The sequence below is a fragment of the Mesoplodon densirostris genome, chromosome 4, assembly GCF_025265405.1.
Source record: "Mesoplodon densirostris isolate mMesDen1 chromosome 4, mMesDen1 primary haplotype, whole genome shotgun sequence".
Taxonomy (NCBI): domain Eukaryota; kingdom Metazoa; phylum Chordata; class Mammalia; order Artiodactyla; family Ziphiidae; genus Mesoplodon; species Mesoplodon densirostris.
Window position 1 is genome coordinate 27,706,870 of NC_082664.1, and position 14,163 is coordinate 27,721,032.

Genomic DNA, 14,163 nt, shown 5'->3' on the forward strand with positions numbered 1-14,163 from the left:
GTACACACACAAATACACAAAACTAGTGCACATACTCACCACTCTTTTTTTCTTCTTAGCACTCATCACCTGACTTTTGTTTATTTAGCTTGTTTATTACCTGCTTTGTTCATTGCTGCTTTCCAACACCTAGAACCATGTCTGGGAAAGAGTGAGGCCTCAATATACATTTTCTAAGTGCATGAATCAAACTTCTTGACAGCAGCACTAGAAGCTTGAAGACGAAGCAGCAATGGTGTCCAAATTCTGGGGAGAAATTATTTTCAACTAGCATCTAATGTATGGGTTGAAGGGTTGAGTAAAGACATTTCCACACATCCAAGATATCAACAATTTTACCTCTCCTGTGCCTTTCTAGCATGAGCTTCTCCCCCACGCCCCACCCCAAAAGGGAAGGACCAAAAAGAGGAAGAGGACCCTACCAGGAGAAAAGTCAAGGGGACATCCAGGAGGAATTGGCAACAGACAAAGAGATTTAACCAAAAATTGTGATATAACCATATTCAGGCAATGGGAAGATGGGAAATGTATGTGTCTTGGGGTGGTTTGTATAATGGGAACTAACTCTTCATCTTCCATAACAGGAAGTCAAGAAATAATGTAAAATTGCTGTCAGTAAGTATAGCTGTAAAATCATAGTAGTAATTAAGAGGACAAAGGGCTAGAAGAAAGATTTTCTTAAATGGCTAACTCTAGATCACGGAGGGAAAGGAAGAGAATGGATAGGGTCAGGGACTCTTATTTTTCATTATTAAGAGTTATACTTTGGGTCTTTTTAAACTATGTGCATACATTATTTTGGTAAAAGTGAAAAATTAATTTAAAATTAATTTGCTCATTGTGTAAAGATGAAATCTAACCTCCAGGGAAAAGCACATCGGGCCCTTTATGATCTGGCCACCTCTGACCAGTCCACTGTAATCTCCCTCCACCTAGGCCCCCAGTTTGTAGGCTCCAGAAAACCACATGGAGCCTCTGGGCCCTCTCATACCTCCCTCTAGCTGAAACCCCTCCTGGCAAACTCTTCCACACCCTTGGAGCCTCAGCGCGCATGTGGCCTTTTCAGTGCCACCCTCTTCCCTTCTGTCCCAGGTAGGCTTACATGCCCCTTCCTGTTTGCCCCCATAGGCCTCATCCATCACCCCGCCTGCCACACACACGCACACACTGAAAGCAACGAGCTTAATGTTTCATAATCAGGATTTTGCATGCTGTCCTCCCTTCTGAACTGCGCGCTTACTGGGGATAGAGATTGTTAGGTCTTTCATTTCTGTATCTCAAGTACAGTGTCTGCCCCTTGAAGCACCCGTTGATCAAGGCAAATAAATTGAAAGCAAGAGTGCCCACCCAGAGAAACCTAGAATTCAACAATGACCTTCCAGTTGTCAAATGCAATCCCCTCCCTTGGGCCTTCCCCATCCGGGTCCTTCCTGAAGCAGCGGACACCCATCACACCTCTTAAAACCCACTCTGTTAGATTTCATCTCCCTTCTCTCCAGGGACTCTTGTAACGTCTCTGATCGCTTCTATATTTATTGCATAGAATCTAAGATGCTTTTGATGGTAAGATTGCACCATTATTTTATATCCCACCAAGAAAGAGAGGAAAAACATCTGCCAATCAAAGTATGGCTGTGCTTCCTTGCCACTAGCATTTTCTTTTTTTTTTTTTCTTATTAAAAGAGCTCTTTGAGACTTATTGATAGATACAGATTTGATCATACAGCATTCTTGTGCATACATGAAAGGGAAAACATAAGAAAAATAAATTGAAGATATTGCTAAAACTTCTCAGAGTGTGACTCTTCTGAATCCTTTTTGATCAAAGTCATTGTTTTCGTGTTTTTCCACAGAATGGTCCTCTTTGCTAACAAAGGAGCTGAGGACGCTGTGCTTCTTGAGTGTCCCTTGTTCTCGTAGGGGTTTCCTTCCAGGTCACTGGCCCCTTTCTGCAGGTTTTAATGTGCTTGTGAGGGCAGTGACAACCACATACATCTGTCACCTAGCAGACAGTAATCGGCCCAATTCAGAGATGTTACATGGGGGAAATGTGCATCTTAGAACTGATAAGATATGGTATTTCTCAGTCTCCTTTCAAGGCTCTGACCCCTTCCTTTCACCAGGGTCCCTCTTCCTGGCGCCTTATCCCTTTACCCCCTCCTTCAGAGCAGCTTTCCCTAGAACAAGCTCTCCCAGAGGGCCTGTTAAATCAGAGCCTCAGATGCTGCAGGCCTGAAATCTGCATTTCTAACCAGCCCCCTAGTGAAGCCTGTGCTGAGGTCTGGGGACCATACTTTGAGAACCCCTGCCCTAGAGGATCTCATTAGACCCAAAACCCCACTTGGATTTTACTCTTGGGGTCTAGCCCTGCATTTCCAACTGCCCAGGTTAAGGCCTGTGAAATGATCAAACTCAACATGCCTCAGACTTCATCCATTATCCCAACCTCTCCTCCCTGCCCACCCCCCTTCCACCAGCAAAATTATTCTTTCTAGGTTTCTCTACCGCCAATGGCCTGACCATCCTCTAGTAGCCTAAATTAGAAATCTAAGAGCCAGTCTCATAATCCAGTCACTATTTTTTTATACTGAAATCACTCAAAATCCTAACCTTTCCTTTTAACCCTTCTGCCACTGTTAGGGTTTGGATGCTTCTAAGTGGACTGTTAACTAGACCTCTGAACTGGACTGCTAAAATTGCCGCCTAGTCTGCCGGCCCTTAGACTCTCCAATTTCCAGCCCATCTTCCCTATCATTGCCAGAATTATCTTGCTAAAAGGAGATGTGATTAATTCCCTGCTCAAAAACCTTCAATGGCTTCTCATTGCCAAGTATAAATAACAAATAACAAATCCTATTTATCTAATGGTTATCATATGCCAGGCACTAAGCTAAACACTCTACATTCATGTCTCATTTAATTTCTGCAAGAATATCCTAGGAGCAGGAACTATTTATTAGCCCCATTAGTCCCCTTTTATTGACAAGGAAATTAAGGACCAGGGAAACGAAGTAACTTGCCCAACTTGACACAACTACGAAATTGTAAAGTTGGGATTCTAAGCCAGGTGAAGCAGCTCAAGCAGAAATATTACTCTATACTTTTCCTTAACAGGGCCTGTGAAAACCTTTGACATCCGGTCCCAGCTTCTGTTCCAGCCCCTCACCTACCACTGGTCCCCTCTTCCTGAGCAGAGCACACTCAACTCCCGTGGGCCTCTTCCTGCTGTTCTTTCTACCAAGAATGTTCCCTTTCCACTCCAGCTTAAATGTCCCTTCCTCTGGGAAGCCCTCCCTGCTCTGTCTGGCTGTGTCTCACCTGACTTTCACCCTGGCTGTGCCTCTTGAAAAGAGGAACTGTGATTTGTTCTTCCTCTCATTGCCTCAGTGCCCGGCAGACGGCAATGTTTTGTGGGTTTCATTGACTCTTTCTATGCTTTTGTACAGATGAGGGAGCTGAGGCCAGAGGGTCCTAGGCCCTGCTCAAGGTCAGCCGGCTGGCGAGTGGCAGGGCTGGGACAGCACTCCACTCCGGGCTCCCACTTACTCCTGGCTTGTCTCTGCATCGCTGTCATAGTCTCTGTCCCCTGGGATCCCAGGCCTCATTCACCAGGACAAAAGGCCTGGAGGTGGCCCAAGGCAGGATAACCCATCAATCATCCCCCCGCCCCTCTCCTTGGGGAGTTTCCTTCCAAGCCTGCATCGGGGCCCCATGTGAACAGAGGAAGCTCGGTGCCAGGGCCTCTTTCTTGCTTGTTCCTCCTCATCTTAAGGAGCTACTCAAGGGGCCTCCCGGTGACCTGCAAAGTTGGCCACTTGCCCTGGAACACAGGGAAGGGGACAGGGCGGTTTTACCCTCTGCACAGCCCCTCATGGCCACGCAGCATGTGTTGTCATCCCACCTAGAAGAAAATCCAAGTGCTGCACTCACCACGGCCTGAGTATTGTCAGCCTCTCAGCCCCGTCTCCTTCCACTTGGCCTTTACTGACTCATAACAGCCACAATGGCCCTGCTTCTAGTCCTGAAACAGATCCGCTGTTTCCCCTGCCTGGAACGCCTGAGCTTCCCCTTACCTTGAAAGTCGCCTTCTTAGCACGGCCTTACCTAATCCTCAGACTAAATTAGACCCCCTCTCTCAGCCACCTTTGCTCTCATCACTGGTTTTTCTCTTTCACAGCACTCACCTGGGTCTGTCATTAGGCCTCTTTATTCGTTATCGTATATACTGTCTGCCTTACCCCCGAGAATACAAGGCCACAGAGTAGGGCCCATTGTTCTGTCTTCAGCTCCCAGCACAATGGTTGGGACTCAGTAAAGTATCACCAAAGAACTGAACAAGTGCTTCGTAAGCTCAGATGTAAGGCAGGAGTTTTCCCCCAACACTGTCCTTTAGAAAAGAGGAAGTGGGTTTCCCTGGTGGCGCAGTTAAGAATCTGCCTGCCAATGCAGGGGACACAGGTTTGCGCCCTGGTCTGGGAAGATCTCACATGCTGCGGAGCAACTAAACCTGTGAGCCACAACTACTGAGCCTGCGCTCTAGAGCCCGTGAGCCACAACTACTGAGCCCATGTGCCACAACTACTGAAGCCTGTGCATCTAGAGCCCATGCTCCACAACAGGAGAAGCCACCGCAATGAGGAGCCCGCACACCGCAACGAAGAGTAGCCCCGCTCACCACAACTAGAGAAAGCCTGCGTGCAGCAACGAAGACCCAACGCAGCCAAAAACGAATTTATGAATTAATTAATTTTTAAAAAAAGAAAGAAAGAAGAGGAAGTTGCTTAATATCTGCGTCTTTGTGAAGTCTCTTATCGGAGGTACTGTGTCACAGTCACTTCATATTGAACAACTGCCTTTTGGGGAGACTCAGTGCCCTGAGAAGACCCCAATCAAGGCTCGTCACCTGACTGAATCAGTAACAAAGGCAGAAAGAAATTTAACACAAATTTAGTTATTGCTGGGAATACGAACCATAATTAACGAACACTGAGAGTCAAAAGCATTATGGTACCTGATATGTTGTGGAAACCATGACTATAAATTGACCCAACTATATAAAATAGGTAAACAACAAAGATCTACTGTGTAGCACAGGGAACTATACTCAATATCTTGCAATAAACCATAAAGAAAAAGAATCTGAAAAAGAATATATACACACACACACACACACACACACACACACATATGTATAACTGAATCACTTTGCTGTACACTTGAAACTAACACAACACTGTAAATTAATCATACTTCAATTAAAAAATACTGACACAACTAAAAAAGAACTATCCTAATGGTCTAGGAAATGTACTTAGGGCTCAAAATAAAAATCCGAGGGACAGCAGCACATACATGCTCATAAAATCTCCCACAACCAAGAGGGAAGTGAAGGTGGTGTGCTCTGAAACGCTGCACCAAATGACGCGGAAAGTGGCCCTAGAGAAGGCAAAGACACTTTCGTCAAAGAGTCACGTGAAACATTTGATAGACCTTGCCTTCCAAAATGTAAGAAAAAGTTTTTCAAAAAATAATACATGGTCTTACATAATATGACTGAAAATATGCAAGTTTAACAAAAGGGCATATTGTTGTGTTTTTTGTTTTGTTATTGGCCACGCAGCTTGCGGCATCTTAGTTCCCCAAACAGGGATCAAACCTATGCCCCCTGCAGTGGAAGCACAGAGTCTTAACAACTGGACCTCCAGGGAAGTCCCAGAAGGGACTTTCTTTTAAGACTGGAGATACTAACAGTATTTAAATGCTGATGGAGAGAAGTCCATAGGGAGTGAGACAATGAAAGAGAGGAGATAATGGGTAGGAAGGTCTCTGGGAAGTGGTGAGGAGATGGATTCCAAGCCTGAGAAAAGCTGAGCCTGGGGTGGGAGCCACCTCTCCCCCGCACAAGTGGGTAGCAATGAAGATCTGCGCCATCAGTGAATGAGAGATGCTGCCGAGAGTGGGTAGGTCTGGTGGCAACAAGCTGAGGGAGTTCCCATCTGAGGGCCTCCACTTTCTCCATGAAACAGGAGGCAGGGTGGTTGCTGAGAGAGGGTCAGAGTTTGGGGGTATAGCTTAGCAAAGATCCCCCAGGTGGCCCCCCGAAAGGCCCCCTCATCACTGCGGTACTCATGACAAAGGTTTTCATTACTGTGGGTCAGCGTCACAGCCCAGAAGCTGGCACTTAGCCCTATGATCCAGAAGCCTGACTGTGCCAGCCACAGAAAAGGGCTCCATCTCTCAGGGGCTGACTCACATTGCCCAAATTCAGGGACCAGATGTATAAGCCCAGGATGCCTGCACACTCAAGTACGACAAGAAATTGATCTACCCAGCCAGCATTCTGCCTAACCAGCAAGTTGGCTCCAAGCAGAAGACCAACAGGGTACCCAGATTATAATCAGAAAGATGTTAATCAAATCCATTGAATGTTTAATCACAATAGGCTGTCCCAGGCTGACTCCCTTTACCTAGGGCGGGGACTTTGCCAAAGTCAGTTTTCTTTTTCTGTGCCTCCAGGGCTGATCCATCCTCTTTTTTTTTCTAGATATGCTAGTAAATTCCATCAGGTTGAGGGTTAGTGCCTTTGCCATGGAGCCTTTCTGTCCCTTCAGGACTGTGCCTTTTTGTCTATCTCCGAGCTCATCTGCCCTGGGTGAGTGTCATAAGCCCCAGCACTGACAGCATAGAATTGGGCAAAGTGTAATGAACACTTAACATGCATTACTAGGCATTGAGGGCTGGTGGGCTGCATCTACCTTGTTCAATGCTGAAGTGCAGGGAGGGGAGCGGAGGGGGGGGGGTACAAGTTTTTACTGTAAAAAGCCAGAAAAGTGTAAATGCTTTCTGCGTAGTGGCCAGAAGGTCTCGGACAACTACTCCACCAAAGCACCAAAACAGACAATATGTAAACAAATAGGTGTGGCCCTGTTCTAATACAACTTGATTTACAAAAGCAGGAAGCCCGCCGGCAAACTGTACTTTGCCCACCACTCCCATCCCCTGCCCCCCATCCACACAGCGCTAGCCCCCGGCACAGACAAGCACACAGTGAGTGCTCAATAAATATTTGTAGGCAAGGAATGGCGGTCTGAGGGCTTTCTCCTTAAGTCTATCGTGACTTCTTTGTTTCCATAAGTTTCTTCCCATGTTGACGTAACCACCGAATTGGGCAGATGGAAGGGATCTAAGGAGGGAAGGGGGGGTCGTGAGTTAGCATGATTTTCAGAGCTGTCCAGGCGTTTACTTTGCGAATGGATCATTCTGTGACTAAAGGCCTTTTTAAAAAGGGCCTAAATATCCTCCTTAATTGGGGAGGTGCTTAGGAGACTGCCCTGGCTGGGCTAAGGCTATGCCTGCAGGCTCGTGTGCTCTAAGCCTTAGATTCCAGCTTCTTGAGGGCAGGTACCCTGTCTCTTTCTCTCCCTGAAGCACCTTACTCAGGGCAGGGACTAAATTAATGCTCTCTTGGTTCTAAGCTGACTCTGGGGTTGTCCAATTGTAGGTCATTTGTTTCCTCTTTATATTTTCCCCATTTTTCCAAATTTCCTACAACTATTATGCTCAGAAACAACAAAATCAAAATCTTTGTTAGAACAAAACCAAAGAATTGATCAAATAACCAGAGCAATCCGTCAGCCTTAGAGTTCACTTGTCCCTGTTTCAGATAGAAACCTTTCTGGCTGGAAATGAGTAACTCTTCTTGTGACAAAGGAAAGAGACAGAGTAGCTCAGTTCTGATCGCAGTAAAGGCTGCTGCTTGTCTTTGGACTTCTAGGAAGAGATCTTTATCCTTTACGTGGCAGCAAATATCTAAGACTATTTACAAATCCTTCCTCTGGGCTCTTTATTTATTTATTAAAAAAATTTTTTTTTGGCTGTGTTGGATCTTTGTTGCTATGCACGGGCTTTCTCTAGCTGTGGCAAGCGGGGGCTACTCTTGGTTGCGGTGCGCGAGGGTCTCATTGCAGTGGCTTCTCTTGTTGCGGAGCACGGGCTCTAGGCACGGGGGCTTCAGTAGTTGTGGCTCGTGGGCTCCAGAGTGCAGGCTCAGTAGCTGTGGCGCACGGGCTTACTTGCTCCACGGCATGTGGGATCTTCCCAGACCAGGGCTTGAACCCGTGTCCCCTGCATTGGCAGGAGGATTCTTAACCACTGAGCCACCAGGGAAGTCCCTTCCTGTGGGCTCTTGACTTGCAGAGGATGTTGTCAGCACCCAGGCCGCTGTTGAGGGTGTAGTAAGGTTCCTGAGTCTACACCAGCCTCTGCTTTCAGAAAATTTAATCCAGAACTCTCCAGCACATTTAAGAATATGAACAGAAGAAAATCTAACTGTCTCTTAAAAAGCAATTTTTCAAAAACCGCCCTCCAAGAGTCTAAAATAGTGGCAATCTTACCAAGATTGCTTCCCAATGTGGAAAGAAAAACACTGTTATTTCAGTAGCTTAAATTGGTTTAAACATCTCATGTTTATTTGTCAATTATCCAATGATACTGATTGGATATTGGACTGGAGGTTTTCCACCCTGGTTGAGGCAGGATACTGAGAATTAATGCAGTGCTTTTGACATCTAGAGATTCCAGGGCCTCCTCCCAGACTGGGGAATGTGAAGCTGGCAGGGACCAGGATGCATCCATTCACTGTGCTGAAGGCTAGCACGGTGCCCGATACAAAAGTGCTCAATCAATATTTGCTGAGAGGAGTTGGTATCATGACTCCTTCGGGGAAAGGTATAGGGAACTGGGGCCTAGGGTTTTAGGAAAACTTACTCTTTACTGTCTTATTCCTTTGTACTGTTTGAATTTTTACCATGTTTATATATTTTTAAAGGGTTCACTTAATGAATAAATTTATCTATACCTAAAACAGCTAAAATAGTTTAAATCCTGTTAAGTCAAAATAGTGATTGTACTGTTTCATTTAAATGTATGTTAATTACAAAGGCCTGCTCTGGGAGATAAAACAAATTTTGTCTGTTGTCTTAATAATATGTCCTAAGTGATATTGTGAAAGTGAAAATAAGAATTGCAAACATTTATTTAGCGCTTACTAAGTGCCAGGCAATAGTATGAGTGCTTTATAGCTATTAATGCACTTAAGCCTGTAGGCTTAAGCATGACATCATCGCACCTTACCCAAGAGCAAACTGAAGCAGAGAGAGAAACTGAGGCAGAGAAACCTTATAGCATTGAGCTATAAGGTAAGGGATGGAGCTGTGTGACCCAGGAGCCCACCTGGCAGTTGGCCAGGACACCACACCATCTCAACTAATACAGAGAACTGGAAACATAGCCAATCCTAGTGCCCACAATTAGTTTAATAAATAACTCGTCACAAGACATTTAAATAAATATTCGTTGAATGAACAGGCCAAGAATCATCCCAGGGAAGCTCAGCCTGCCTCTTCCAAAAGTGAAATAGGGGAGTGGCAGAAGGGAGGGCACCCTCGGACCGCCAGGCAGGACAGGGACAGGATTGGCACCCCTGGGTTTTCTCCAGTCTGGTTTGTAGTTTCCGTCCCCAGGGGTCGGCATCTGCTCATCTCAGTGACCTCCACAAGCAGGGCTTTTGGTCTATCCTAGCGTCAGGCTGGCACTTAGTAGGAGCTCACAGATACTCGACGGGACGGAACACATGAAGCAAGTGCTCCACCCGTGACCTACTATAGAAAGAATCTTGGCTAGCATGCCCAGCCATTCCTCTGCGCTGGGGCCTGCGCCATGACCTTCATAACAGCCCTGTGAGGGTGGACCCATTGTTATCCCCAATTTGGGCAGGACTGACTTCATCAGAGTGAGTACCCACTGAGAGAGACAGCCACCTCATGGCCATTGGAACATGACTCAGCTGATATGCACATGCCCTCAAAGAGCGGCCCCACGGGGATGGGACAGGATGAGTAGTGAGGGGGAGATTTCCCTTGCTCTGTGGCCCTGACTGTTTCACGATGAAGAAAATAGTCACATTCCACTTGTGCAATTAAAAAAGATAAAACCAAAAGGAGAGACCCATTACAGTTCAAGAGGTCTGGAGTTGCAGGGCAAAAAGGGCTTTTTCTCCAAAAAATCAGCTTTTTAGGGACACTCATTTGACGGCGTTCCCCATCCTAGCGAGAGAGACACCTGTGCTAAGGCATTTGTGTGGATTTTCTTTGGGTCTTGTGGGGCGCCCTGTCGGGGTGCATGCCATTTCAACAAAAGCCTGGGACTTAGAACCCTTGTTCAGAATCCCCAAATGAGAAAACCTGGGAGACAGAGAAGGGAGCCTCCAGAACTTGGGCTCCAGTGGCTCCCAGACCCAAGCTGGCAGCTCGTGAGAATCACCCGGTTCCCTGCCGGGCCCGCACCCCGCCTGGGCCCACCCTTGCCACGCACCTTGGATGGTCCTCTTGAAGAAAGCCTTGCAGGCCTCGCAGGAGGCCACGCCGTAGTGGTAGCCGGAGGCGATGTCCCCGCACACGAGGCACAGGCGCTTGGGGATGGCGTTGAGCATGTACTCGCACTTGATGGCCGAGTCCTCCATGATGCCGCCGGCACAGTCCTCGTAGCCCTTGCGGCAGGGGGTGCCTCCCAGCCCGGCACCCGCGAACATGGGCGGCGAGTCCAGACCGTTGGCGTGGGCGCCCAGGGCCAGGCCGAAGCCGCCGCTGGCGTCGGACGAGCCGCTGGGGCTGTGGTGGCTGAGGGCATCGATGCCCGAGGACGGGCTGGATGGCTCGGTCTTGATGAAGGAGCCGCAGCTGGAGACGAGGTGCCGGTCGTCTGCGGACATTCTGTTCAGCAGCCTGGGGACACAGAGCGCAGGAGTCAGCTCGGAGAGGGTGCGGTGGGTGTGACGCTGTCCCCAGGAATTAGCTTTGGGCTCCGGGCACCGGGTGGGCGGGGTGGCTGGGAGGGGCCCTACGTTAAGGCATTGGTGAGATAAAATGATGGCCGAGAAGGTCAATTGGGCTGAAAAACGGCACAGCCCAGAGCAAGTTTCTGGCATTACCCACCAGAACCTTCTGAGTCCTCAAAACAAAAACTACGTTTTGATTGATCAGTAAACTTCAGATGAGGCCCCCCAGTCCTTTGCAAATTGCTGGTCTGAGGGTGACAAAAGTGGTAATAATTCAGGCAAAAAATTTGGCCAAACTTCCGGCACAACAATAATACATTTGAAAGTCCAGGGGTGCCAGCTTCTGGACCAGACACCCTCAGTACAATGACCTGATGACCCACTTCACCTGAGCCCCGGGGGGCAGCATGTAAGCCCAAGCTTGGAGCTTCCCCCAGATGCCACCATCGCTGAGATTGGGACCAGAGATGCCAAGTCACCTGGCCAGGGCAAGAGGCAGGGCTTGTGGCCAAGGCATCCGCCAAATTGGCTGCCCTCTGGGTTTTGCCTCTGGCCCAAGGCACATCTGGTGGGTGGCTCCCAGGGCCCCTCTTTCACTCCTCTTCCTTAGCCCCGATCAGGCTGGCCTCCGCCTCAAGAGACTGTGCCTCAATCATGCAGCATGAGGAGGCCTTCCAACCCCAACTCCGCGCATCCCCCAGCTGTTTCTTAACCTTAAACTTCAACCTCTAAGGCCCCTGCCTCACTGTAGAGTCAAGGGAGCATTAACAGGGAGGCAGGATCACGAGGAAGGGTCATAAGACATTTCCCAGAACGAAAACCCCTCCTCCCAGAACCATGCTGAGAGGATAAGGAGGCAGGCAAAGTGCGACCCTCACACATCCCAACTCCCAGGATGAGGGGCGGGGCTTCTCTCCCGCAGGAGCAAGAAGAGTGAAGGGCCGGGAAATGCATTCAGGAAAGCCCAGCTGCAGTCCATACTCAAGAGCTCTGGGCCAGCCAGGCCCTGGAGTCGGGAGGCTGGGTCAGGGTTCATCTGTCCATGTCCTGGCCTGGCTGGGTAGAGGTAAAGAGGAGGCCAAGGCGGATGCGTAAGGAGCAGGTGAAAGTTAAGAGGGAAGGGTCCTGCACAGGTTCGATCCCTGGTCCGGGAAGATCCCACATGCCGCGGAGCAACTAAGCCTGTGCGCCACAACTACTGAGCCTGTGTGCCACAAGTACTGAAGCCCACGCGGCTAGAGCCCGTGCTCCTCAACAAGAGAAGCCACCGCAATGAGAAGCCCGCACACCGCAACGAAGAGTAGCCCCCGCTCGCCACAACTAGAGAAAGCCCGCGTGCAGCAGCGAAGACCCAACACAACCATAAATAAATAAATAAATAAATAAAATGGATTCTTTAAAAAAAAACAAAAAAGAGAGAGGGAAGTGTCGTGGAGAACGAAAAGGGCTGGAGAGGGTGGCAGTACAGCCCCTATTCGTCAAAAGATGGCCCCAGTGGGGAGGGAGGGCGTGTCCCAGTGCTGGAGGGCCCACTGGGGAAGCAGCCACAGTCCAACGATGCTCAGAGGTAGCCCCTGTTTTCTGAGCAGATCACTGGGGAAAGGATTATTCACCATGTGGGGAAAGGCCTGTCTTATCACACCCACAAAGCCCACCCTCCCAACAAAACCTTGGCCACACACTTGCACCACCAAAAGCAATCTTATGATGGGGAGGGGCCTCCACTGTCCCTGGTCCCACCAGTGATTTCATAGTCAATACCCCTCCCAGGGCACTGTCCCATCCATCTACACTTGAACATGTCCGGAGGCAGGGAACACATTGCCCCGCAGACAGTTCTAATCAGAAGCTGGGAGCTGCTTCTGATAAAAAGATAAAAGATACCTACAAGGATCCTACTGTCAAGAAGTTTATTATCTACTGGAATGTAGTGTTTGAGGATAGAGGCTCCCAGTTCTGTTCTGGTCCAAACTGAATATTCCTGAGTCTTCTGAGACACCTCTCCTACTAGCCCCAAGTGTCCCTTACGTTGGCAGAGGGTACCACACTGAAAGTCTCCTCTGGTGGGTTTTTTGTTCTGTTTTTTTACACCTCTGGCTGCTGTCGTCATGTCCCCAGCCTCCACGAGGCTACCTGCCACCCCTCCATCCACCAGAGGTCCCCTGGTGTGTTCTCAGGAAATGCCATTGGCCTGAGAAACACAAATGCACCTGTGGGTTAACTCCCCATGGTGCCTCGTGCTGGGTCTGCAGGGGGCGCGGACCAGGCGCTCTTACATTTGTAATCCCCTCCTACTGCTGCTTTAGGCTCTGCAGTGCCCAGGAACATCCCAGGCCCACCGTGACAAACACTGCAGGGCAAGGCAGCTCCCAGACCCAAGCCCCCCATCCCACGCCTCTCCCAGGCTTGTGAGCACCCCAGAGATTTCAGGAGATACACTTGATATAAGCAGTAATTATAGCAACTGCTATTTAGTGAGCATGTGTTATATGCCACCTGCTTCAGATCTGTCCCTTGGACGTATGAGAAGCTTGTGCCCTGAGAGACGCAGCTGGGGAGCCCTACAGGCATGCCTGGTGGACAGCAGGCCACAGTTTCCCCAGCTGTATTCCCCAGACTCATGGCTCAGCCAGCCCTGAAGGACGCTCAGGGCAGGCAGTGGTTTCATACCCTAAGCCACAGGTCTCCCCTCCTGCCTCTCTCCTTATTGGTTCACAGCCTTCTTTAGTGGACTGGGCGGCCAAGACGCACCCTGTCCAGGCCGCTGCCCCCAGGCCCTGGTCAGAGACTCTAGGACTGAGAAGGAAGCAAACTTGACCCTGGCCTCAGCGTTGGCACAGAAATCCAGCTACTGGTTTAGTGCCTGAGCCCCGGCTGAGGAGGGTCTGATGATTCATCCCTGCAGGCGTCTCACTTCTGTGACCATTATTTTGGCCCCTAGAATGTCTTTTCCAGGGTGAGTCAACAGGTACTTCGGGCACCTACCATATGCTAAGTGCTAGCCAGACAGCAGGACATGACCAGCCCAGCCCATGATGTCAAGAAACTCATCCTCTCACCGGAAGGACAGACACGAAAGAAACACACGTGTGCAGAGCGCCAGCAAGGCAGGGGCTGGGGTTGCGGAGCATGACACGGACAGGGCTCCCTCCGCCCCCCCGCCATGCCCCTTTGGTCTGGCTTCATTCATTCACTCATTCATTCATATTTGCCTTCATTTTCCCTCCAGGAAACCTGCCCCCTCCCTCCACCCATCCTTGACCTCCTGGACATTGTTCCTTTATTCAAAAGCAAAATTTAAAGGAAAGACGGAGGGAAAGAAGTCCAAG

General features: G+C 49.1%; 1 protein-coding gene across 3 annotated transcripts in view; it reads right to left on the reverse strand.

Annotated features, from left to right (window-relative positions):
• ESRRB (estrogen related receptor beta) overlaps positions 1-14,163 on the reverse strand; it is a 108,651-nt gene that overhangs the window by 42,817 nt on the left and 51,671 nt on the right. The window contains exon 2 of one of the 3 annotated variants that reach the window (XM_060097990.1): positions 10,372-10,781. In XM_060097990.1, coding sequence (XP_059953973.1) covers positions 10,372-10,781 — 410 coding nt within the window. Of the gene's footprint in view, positions 1-10,371; positions 10,782-14,163 lie in introns of those variants that run through there. The other 2 variants (XM_060097992.1, XM_060097991.1) reach the window with 2 other exon arrangements.